This window comes from Stylophora pistillata, chromosome 7 (genome assembly GCF_964205215.1).
Source record: "Stylophora pistillata chromosome 7, jaStyPist1.2, whole genome shotgun sequence".
Classification (NCBI taxonomy): Eukaryota; Metazoa; Cnidaria; class Anthozoa; order Scleractinia; family Pocilloporidae; genus Stylophora; species Stylophora pistillata.
This window is the reverse complement of record NC_142525.1, coordinates 21,052,316-21,062,315: the sequence shown is the minus strand read 5'-3', so window position 1 is coordinate 21,062,315 and position 10,000 is coordinate 21,052,316. Positions and strand designations below refer to the sequence as shown.

At 38.9% G+C, this 10,000-nt stretch overlaps 2 protein-coding genes and 1 long non-coding RNA gene across 8 annotated transcripts in view; 2 read left to right on the top strand and 1 right to left on the bottom strand.

The window, feature by feature from the left end:
• The window catches only part of LOC148727033 (uncharacterized), a 1,939-nt gene extending 1,791 nt beyond the window's left edge, over positions 1-148 (top strand). The window contains exon 2 of the mRNA XM_088728802.1: positions 1-148. This exon is cut by the window's left edge and continues 1,218 nt beyond it. The gene's annotated coding sequence lies outside the window, so the exon portion shown is untranslated.
• Positions 149-1,870: 1,722 nt separating this feature from the next.
• On the bottom strand, positions 1,871-3,477 carry LOC148727032 (uncharacterized). Of its 2 annotated transcripts, none has more exons than XR_015990083.1 (3): positions 3,240-3,477; positions 2,994-3,105; positions 1,871-2,697 (listed from the first exon to the last, which is right to left on the bottom strand). It is a non-coding gene; the product is annotated as an uncharacterized LOC148727032 (long non-coding RNA). The 2 variants fall into 2 exon arrangements; XR_015990082.1 differs by having other exon boundaries at positions 3,318-3,477.
• Positions 3,478-4,100: 623 nt separating this feature from the next.
• LOC148727031 (uncharacterized) overlaps positions 4,101-10,000 on the top strand; it is a 6,681-nt gene continuing 781 nt past the window's right edge. The window contains exons 1-8 of one of the 5 annotated variants that reach the window (XM_088727258.1): positions 4,103-4,426; positions 4,802-5,091; positions 5,299-6,036; positions 6,487-6,888; positions 7,585-7,624; positions 8,203-8,268; positions 8,719-8,758; positions 8,937-10,000. The exon at positions 8,937-10,000 is cut by the window's right edge and continues 781 nt beyond it. In XM_088727258.1, the coding sequence (XP_088583384.1) occupies positions 4,802-5,091; positions 5,299-6,036; positions 6,487-6,888; positions 7,585-7,624; positions 8,203-8,268; positions 8,719-8,758; positions 8,937-9,949 (2,589 nt within the window). In that variant the 5' untranslated portion in view covers positions 4,103-4,426 and the 3' untranslated portion in view covers positions 9,950-10,000. Of the gene's footprint in view, positions 4,427-4,578; positions 6,037-6,486; positions 6,889-7,584; positions 7,625-8,202; positions 8,269-8,718; positions 8,759-8,936 lie in introns of those variants that run through there. The other 4 variants (XM_088727257.1, XM_088727255.1, XM_088727259.1 and 1 more) reach the window with 4 other exon arrangements.

Here is a 10,000-nt window from a genome sequence, read left to right as displayed (position 1 = left end):
CCAAATTTTAAAGAGATAAACATAAGATTGTAAATTTGAGTAACAAAGAGTGCAGGTTGTGTTGATCTTTATTATTTCTACTAAATGTCTTACAAAATATAATGGCATTCTGACTTTGTTTATATATTAACATAATTGAAAAAAGTTATTCAATTGACTCAGTTCTATCATATGATGACCATTATATTTGTTTACTGATAACAGCCAAACATCCTTTTTGTACTCAGATCACTCAAACTCTGCCCCCTCACACCCCTCTTTGATAAGTGGAAATTGTAAATTTACCAGTGCAGCACATAACTGAAAAATAACATCAGCATAACATCTTAAATAATATGGGATGAAAGTTAAAATTTTGAAATCCTTTAACCTTGCATTTGCCCTCTCTACATGGATCCTTGCTCTGGCAATGGATTTTGTTTTCCTTGCTTCGCTTTCAGTGAAAACAGCATTATTCAAAAAAGGTGGAATGTTAAGAGAAACATTATTGGGCAAGATGTCTTGGATAAGAAAGCCTTTGTCGGCCAAAACCATATCCCCTGGAACAAGATGGTTCAACAGACCTGACTGTTGTACTATGGCTTTATCAGAAATGGACCCAGGGTACAATTTGCTAACAAAAGTTATTACTGCATTTGGTGCAACCCCGACAATTACTTTAAATGAGTTCATACCCCTGTAGCTTGAATAAGTGGCATTTTGCAAACTCATTAACCCCGGGGCTGCGATCTCCACATCGGTACAATCAATGACAATTCTACAAGAAGTAAACTCTGAAAAAGAAGATGGTGCACATAACACATTTTTTTGCCTGGACGGAATGGTTGTCATGACGTCATGAAATAATATGGAATGCAAAACATGGACAAAAGTGGTGACAATATTAGCTATTGTTGCAACACTGCAAATTGGCACCCTTGGGAGTGAAAGGGTTAAGTTTTTTTACAATGTATGTAACATCACACGTTAGTCGAGTCTGACTGACTAGAGCAACAAAAGTTAACAAAAGTTCATTCATTAACCAACGAAATACATGAAGAAATAATTGGTTTTTAACCTTGAGAGAGTTCCGTTGGAAAAGAAGGCAAGCCAAGCGACCAAACCACTACCACACCAGCCGCACGAAATAGGAAATACTCAGGGTGTTTGTCGTGTTCTTAGATTTTTCTAAGGCATTTGACAGAGTATCACATGATATACTTCTTCTGAAGTTGTGTAATTTCGGCATCTCTGGTAGCCTACTAAGATGGTGCGAGGATTACTTGACCCACAGAGAGCAAAGGGTTGTTATTGAAGGACAGAGTTCTACCTGGTCTGTTATCCCATCTGGTGTACCACAGGGCTCCCTACTAGGGCCATTATTTTTTGTAATTTTCATTAGTGATTTGCCGGATGTGGTTATGCCTGGAAACACAATTGCACTGTATGCAGATGATTGTAAAACATCAAGACTGATAAACTGTACATGAGACCAACATGATTTTCAATCTGACCTGAATAATCTACACATCTGGAGTCAGCGAAATCTAATGGATTTTAATGTAAAGAAATGCAAATTGATGCGTATCACAAAAAAAAAGTATGCCTTTTCGTTCTGACCTTAAGCTGAATGAGAGCTCTCTGGAAGAAACATCTGAATTCTGTGATCTTGGATTAGTTACTAGTAACAAGTTGTCCTGGAATGCTCATGTTGATAAGATATCAAGCAAGGCTAACAAGATTCTTGGCCTTATTAAAAGGACATGCAAGGGTCTGAAAGATGTTAACATGTTAAGAAGGTTGTACTGTGCTTTGGTAAGGTCCCAATTGGAATACTGTACTATTGTCTGGTCACCCTTCACGGCTAGAAACATTAATAAATTGGAAAGGATTCAGCGAAGAGCCACCAAGTTTATTCTAAAAACTGATGATGATTACAACACTCGTAAAGAAAAACTGAACCTGTTATCTCTAGAGGACAGACGCTTCTTTTTTGACGTACTATTTTTTTATAGAGTTCTTAATGGTATATTAATATAGATATATCCTCTTATATCCAATTTTATTCACATTCGGAAAGATACTCGTTGAGGGGTAAGGACGAACTTAAATTAAAAAAGAACTACGCGAGGACTGATACTTTTAGGTTTTGCTATTTTAATAGGATTGTCCACATGTGGAATGGGCTGCCACTATCAGTCCGTCAGGCTCCAAGTGTTTCTTGTTTTAAAAGGGGTGTAAGGGATTATTTGACTGCAAGATTTGATTGATTTTAGTTTGGATTTGTTTTTTTGTTAAAGGTGGTCTGCCGTGCATGGGGATTTATCTCTTTTGCGGACCATCCTTATGGCACCTTTCTTTTTACTCTTTTGTATTATTATCTATTAATGTAAGTAAGTAAGTAAGTAAGTAAGTTATATGTGTCATTAAATTGTAATAAATAAATAAAAAAAAATAAAAATTTTGTTAGAGCTTGACACATTTTCAAAATGGCGGATTTTACCGCGAAAAGTTCGATAACAACAATATACAACGGCCGATATTTTCAAAATAGAGGTCAATGCTTTAAAAAACCAAACCTCGGGACTTATTGTGACGAAGTTGTACGACTTTCTGTTCTTTGTTACTGTATATACATCAGTGTCACTTTCTGGCAGGTTGTAACCATACTGAGGTTCATTTCAGACAAGGTCTTGTGAAAACTACCTCTGTACCAACCTACAAACCAATTAACTATCCTGAGCAGTGAACCAAACAACAGACTATCATCCCATTTTTGTTCGTCTTTCTCAAAGACTAATCTCGTGAACACGTGCGCCAATGACAGAAAGTACAAAAAATCGAGACTTTGGCAAATTCAGAGGGTTGGTTTGTGGCGATCATGCAACTGTCAACCTCAAATAAACCATATGCGCCGAAATCGGCGAAATCATCAAAACATCGAGAAAGAAAGGAAGCTTGGTCTGAGTAGTGCACTAGAATAACATTAGGTTTGAAACTTTAATAACACTTACGTAACGAGAGTGGTTCGCAAACCTTTAGGAAGCATTGATCCTGAAAAGCGTGATATTTGATGTGATCAATTTGATAGAATCTCTTCCTTCCAAAACTTCAGGAACTTTTAACCTACAATTGGGACACAAATTGAAAAAAAAAATAGAAACAGTCATTACACGGATATTTCAAATGACTGCAAAGTGGATTTCGAAAGCTACTGAGGATCATGTTTGGAGTCCAACGCAATATTCTGTCACACCTACGTGTTGCCGCCGCGCCATATGATCGTGCATGAACCATGAACTGAGTAACGGAAGTTTCCTTTACAAAATCTAGCTTACCCTGACATCTAAAAGTTAATTACTACTTGTAGATGCCCCCTAGAGCCAAGGAAAGCACCAAACGACCTCCGCGCCGCTAGGATATGTATGTGTTGTCCTGTTACACAACGGGAAAAATTAACGCCCGGGCGGAGTGTGGGGGTCTTCAGCGGACATGCCTTTCCAGTAGTATGTTGTTTAGGCGTCACGGACACGCACAGGACATTTGACATGGTCATACGTGAATGAATAAACCTTTCCCGCCAGAAATGCTAATATCTGCATCTGCATCTGCATTTGCAGGGTTACAGAAAAGAAAATGGCTTCATTTTTTTTCTTTTGTTTCTTCGAGGGTGATCTCAGAGAATTTCTTGAGGAATATATGTCGTCTAATTCGAGCTGCTTTGTTTTGTCAGAACGCCATAGTAAGGAGGTATATGGTGACTGCAAGTATTTTATATTTATTTTTATCCTTTTAAGCTAGAAAAAGGCAAAAATACTGTCGTATTTCTTGCAGTTTCCAGCATTACTGGCAAAAAAAAATCCGAATATAAATGTATATTTATGCAAGATTTTCGTCTATATTGCTACGACTGATATTCCCGGTTAAAATCATTTAAACCGGAAATGATGTTATATCCGGAGGGAAAAAACGTTCTATCGGAGGAAATTATATTGCTTGATTTTGTAATTACTTGATAAGTTTTTGTCGAGGATAAGACGGATCTCAGAAATCCCGTGCGAGCCCAATGTACGGTGGCTCATAAGTGCCATGCAAAAATTGTGATTTTTTTATCGTTTTAGCGACTTTTTTAGCGACTTTTTTAGCGACTTTTTTAGCGACTTTTTTAGCGACTTTTTTAGCGACTTTTTTAGCGACTTTTTTAGCGACTTTTTAGCGACCGAAGTAATGCGGGCTCAAGTTGCTTCTCAAGAGAAGATGGCGGAACTCGAAACCGAAACCAATGAGGTAAATAACTCTCAGGTTCACGGTATTCACTGGAATTCACTAAATTTGCATAAAATAGCGCAGATTTCAACTTAACGCATTTTTCTGCTTATAGATATGCGAGTTTCTCGCAAAAAGAGAGATTCGAGACGAAGTGATCGCTCGATTCAGGAACGAGAAGGTATGCAGTGAACTTAATTGTCTGGACATGATCACCATCCCGATAGTTTTTTCGATAAATAACTATCCTAACTTGTCTTCCCCACTGCTGTAGTTCACCACTGTTTGAGCCACCTTTGCATGCGTCAAAAATGCGTTGCATAACCCTTAAATAGAAATATTGAAAGGATCAAACATAAACAGCCAGGAAACAATCATTAATTAGACTCGTCAGAGATCTTTACCATCCAGTCAGATGCAAATTCATGGACTTGAATAAGTTTGAAACTCGTTAAAATGAATCAACCAGATAGAAGGAAATAATATTCCTTTTTCAGACGTTGCTGTATTGATGGCATTTATAATTTTAATGCAGTTTCTATTTCCTATTTTTTAGATGGATTATTCGGCAGTAAATACTGCCTCAGATGAACAATTGCAAGAGTTAGGACCATTGCGAAGGGGAGATCTGCTGTCCTTAAGAAGCTTTGTAAATGAAAAGTTGCGAGGTGAGAGTAGAGATGAGAAGAAAAGAAAGCTGCTTGATCTCCTCAAAAAAAGGGTAAAACCAAAGAAAAAGAGAGCCGAAGAAAAGGCAAGTACAGAGCCAGGACCCTCTAACCAAATTATAAATGGCTACCGTAAAGTTCAGTTTGGCTGGCTGCACTATGACCCGCAACAGAATAGGTATGTTGGAGTTCGCCTTGCAAAAGGAGGTGGGACTAGAACTGTGAGAGCAGAACGTAGCTCAGATGTTCGTGATTTGATTGCTTTGGGTAAATCAATTTTCTTCCCAGGTGGTATGAGCTTTTATGGTAGATTTGAAGACATGACATCAACACTTGGAAACTTCAAAGGTGATCAGATATCCTTTGCAAATTTCACTTTGGCCAGATACATAACCAACCATGCCCTGACCACAGTCAGACTTTATTTGATGACAAGATCAGTTGAAAAGGAAAGTCAAGGGTGTGACGCAGAGTTGCCAGAGGTTTTTGAAGTGGATAGGAAGCCAACCAAAGTTCATGCTAAGAAAGAATGCAATGATGATGCCAACCATGGTGGACTGATGGGCACTTGTGCTGAACGTGAGACCATTAAAGCCCAACAGGACAGGGAGTATGAAGAGTCCCTGGCAGCTGACCGAGCAAAAGAAAAACAAAAGCTGGAGATTGAGGAGGCAACCAAGAGGCAAATGGAGTTGCAAGCTGCACGTAAGAGAAGACTACCTCCTGAACCTGTAGTTAATGAAGCTCGTGCTGTTGTCTCAGTCCGTCATGTTACCTTGGGTATTCAAAGACGGGCTTTTAGAGCAAGTGATGAAATGGGTGCAGTGTATGACTGGATTGGCTCTCTAAGTACCAAGCCAGAATCATTTGCCCTTTCAGGGTGTGGGCTGCCAGAACTGATGCCATCATTATCTGTTATGGTGGCAGACAAATCCATATTGAATATGCAGGAAACACAGGGCATGCCTTCTTATCCTGAAGATGGATTAAACTTTCTAGGATTTGGAAATCTGGAAGATTTAAGCAACCTGGATGTCACAGTACCTGATCTATGGTGTACTATGGATGATTTCAACTTCAATGCGACCTTACCAACAGCCTTTATGGAAAGGGACTTTGCCACGTAAGTGGTCATGTTGTTAGCCCATGAACTGAAAAAGTGATGTTAATCGATGTTTATTACATATTTGAAGTACAATGTGCTTTTCAATTAGACATTGTTATAACATAATTAGAATAAACCCACTACCTATTGACTAGAATCCATCAGCATTCCAGTAGGTGCATTACCATTTTTTCTACTCTGCATGTCACTACATTCAAATGGAATGACTGTGCACATTGTAATAATTTTACAGAGTTGGGCTGTTTGTGTCTGTGTGGAATTTTATGAAATGAAAATTTATTTTATCAATTCAAAATCTTCGTTGGAAAGAGTAAGAAATGTGTTAATTTTATGAAGAATAAAACCACAACCATTCCACCAATGCTAAAAAGTGTTGTTTGTAATCTGTAAAGATGTTGAAGTTAATGATCCAGGGAACTTACATTTACATGCTCACTAATCCTACAGCCAAAACAATCCTGAAGTCACCCATGTTACTGAGGACAGAATTGCTAGTGTGGTCAACAGTGGTGGTACTAAGGACAGCAGCCTTATTCTAGCCAATAGTAATGCTACTGACGACAGCAGCGCTAGTCAAGCAAACAATAGTGCTACTCAGGACAGCAGCCCTAGTGTAGCTAATAATAATGCTACTCAGGACAGCAGCCCTAGTGTGGCCAATAATAACGCTACTCAGGACAGCAGCCCTCGTGTGGCCAATAATAAAGCTACTCAGGACAGCAGCCCTAGTCCAGCCAACAATAATGCTACTGAGGACAGCAACCTCACTGTAGCCAACAATGATGCTACTCAGGACAGCAACCTTAGTGTAGCCAACAATAGTGCCACTCAGGTCAGCAATCCAAGCAGGTACGTTCTTGAGTTGACTTTGACACAGAAAAGACATGAGCATATCATGAAGTCATCAGTTAGCATGCATTATCACTTAGGCTAGGTGGTCTTTTCTGCATGAAATAACAGTAGTTACAGGAACAGAAAATTAAGTAATGCATTGATCAATGTCTTAAACCAATGATCAAACATGTTTGGCAATAACTGGGTACAGATCCTTTCTAAACAAATTTTCAACAAATTTATTGATAAATAGATCAATTAATATAGAAATAAATGAAAAATGAATTAATTACATTTGCTAATTAAAGGTGAGTACATTGTGGGAGGTGTGGTGGCCCCATGGTTAGTGCGCCTAACTCGGCAGCAAATGATCTAGGCTCAAGCCCTGGCCAGGGACATTGTGTTGTGTTCTTGGGCAAGACACTTTTCCCTTACAGTGCCTCTCTCCACCTAGGGCATGAATGGGTACTGGCAATTTTAATGCTGGAGGGTAGACGTGCAATGGACTAGCATCTCATCCAGGGTGGAGTAGAAATACTCCTGCTCACTTCATGCTACAGAAATGGGGATAAGATAAGATAAGCTCCAGCCTGATGGGCTGCTTACGAGCCTTACTTGGCTGGTAAGCAGAATTTACCTACCTTACATTGGGATCAAAACTGTTGTCAAACAGCATAACAAAACTATTTCATATTGCTTTTCTGGTTGTAGGACCACACAAAGGGGTACCAGACACAGTCAGACAAACCGTGTAAGCTCTCAGGGTGTTTTATTTCTTTTCATTACTCTAAATGTATCCCCACAGATGATCATGATGGTACTTTTAAGTCCTGTGTCATTCAGTTTACCTTCTTTTCTGAACATACACCCTGTTTTTTGCCGTAAATTGTAACCCTATGGCAAAAATCTACAGTGTAACAGATATAAATACACCAAGGCAAAAAATTATTAAATGGAGAAATAATTGGAAAAGAACTTCAAAGGTGGGCTAGTACTAATTTTTGTCTTCTTTTTATGGCTGAGGGCATATTAATCCCTTTTAATGAAATTAATAATAAATAATAATAATTGACAATTTTTTATAGCACCCTATCCGATAGCCCTAAGGCATTTTGCAATCAAGGTGAAACATAAAAAATAATAAATAACATATTAAATCCTGCCGGCATGTGTTATTCCTGTTACTTTGTATATATTTTGGTGGCTTCCAGTGCCTTTCAACTTCAATACCAAACTGAGGATATCAGGTAACACTAGAAAGAGGTGAAGAAATCACCTGCCCTTGGGAGATTTTCTGGTATTAATTTCTTGTGATGTTTTTATCTTTAGGGTTTTCAGTTTCGGCAAATTTATTTGTCACAATTGGTGAGTGGTACATCCGAGACAGAAACCCTGGTAGGAAAATATTATTTTGTAATTATTATTGAAGTGATTTTATACTTAACCTATAAAATAGGTTATGGATCAACTGATACACCTCATTACTCATGAATCTACACAAACCACAGCATGCTGCTGTGAAACCAAAACCTTCTTGAGCAAAGCTGCTTTGAAGGCTAAACTGTAAGAAAAGTGTGCACTTCTTAAGAGATTTCTAATCCTAAAAAAGAAACTTTTTTATTAAAAATAAAAGCAAAAATCAGTTACAGAAATAAGTGCACAATCCTTACCCAATTTCGAAACAAAACTCCTGAAAAACCATTGTGATACTTATATAGCTTATATCAGGGGGTACCATCCTCCCCCGCCCACTGGGCCGCACAGTCAACTTCGCATTTTCTACTCAAGTTATTACGTAGTATGGTCTTCAGTCTATGGTGATGGCAGATTATTTTTTTCCGGCAGGAAAATACCACCTCTACAAATACAGAGCACTTTTCAGAAGGTGAGAATACAATCAAGAAACTTACGAAGACATTTTAGTCAAGCCTGTTTTTAAGATGGAATTTTGCTTCCATTAGATTAAAGAACGCATTCTCATTGCTATCATTTTGAACAAAGATAATGCAATTTTTGAATTTTTTTCGCTTCCATTCTGACATTTTCCTACTTTAATCTTACAGACTTTGGCAGTCAGACCGTACAGGTCCACCGTACAAGATTGAAGGACGACCTTATACAGTTATTCTCGCGTCCAGAGATAACACGACAAGCACTAAATGTAAGAGTCATTGATGACCATGGTCGTTTGGAGAAGGGAGAAGGCCCCGGCGTACTGAGAGACGTATTGTCTACTTTTTGGCAACACATATTTGCTTCGCTGACGTTGGGGCACGTTGAAAAGGTACCTTCCATCAGACATGATCATCAAAAACACGAATGGGAAGCGATTGGGCGTGTGTTGCTGTATGGTTTTAAAGAAGCAGGCTATGTGCCCGTATGCCTATCACCAGTATTCCTGGCATCCTGTCTACACGGCGAGGAGACAATTACAGAGGCAGACCTTCTTCAGTCATTTAAATCATACATCACTCCTGACGAGAGAGAAGTGATGGAAAGAGTCTTGTCGGAAGACTTTGAATCTGATGACGAGGATCTCATCGAGTTTTTGTCCAGTTACAAGTGCTATCGAAAACCTAAGCCCCAAAATATCAAAAGTCTATTTGCAGAGCTTGCGCACCAAGAAATCATTCAAAAGCCAAGGTACATCGCCAACTGCTGGGCCCCTGTGTTAGGAGTCCTGAAGGGACAAGCCGACTTTGCTAACGTAGGGAGTCTGAGGCAATTGTTCTTGGATAACAAGCCAACTGCCAAGAAAGTTATCAAAGCTCTAGATGCCAAGCCAACTTCAGATGCAGAAAAAGAGTCCTTGGGCTTTCTGAAAAAGTTCATTAAATCTCTTGATGCGGTGTCTCTGAAGGTCTTTCTGAAGTTTGTAACTGGCTCTGACGTGATGGTACTACAAACAATTTCTGTGTCATTCAACTCAGTGGAAGGTATAGGGAGAACCCCCATCGCACACACGTGTGGACCAACCCTAGAGTTGCCCTCTACCTACCAGTCATATAATGAGTTAGCTGAGGAATTCACAAATATCCTACGAGAAAAGGAATCGTGGACTTTCAATATTGTTTAAAGCTGTGGACAATAGAGTGGTAACATATATTGGAGAGATCTGTCACGCTTT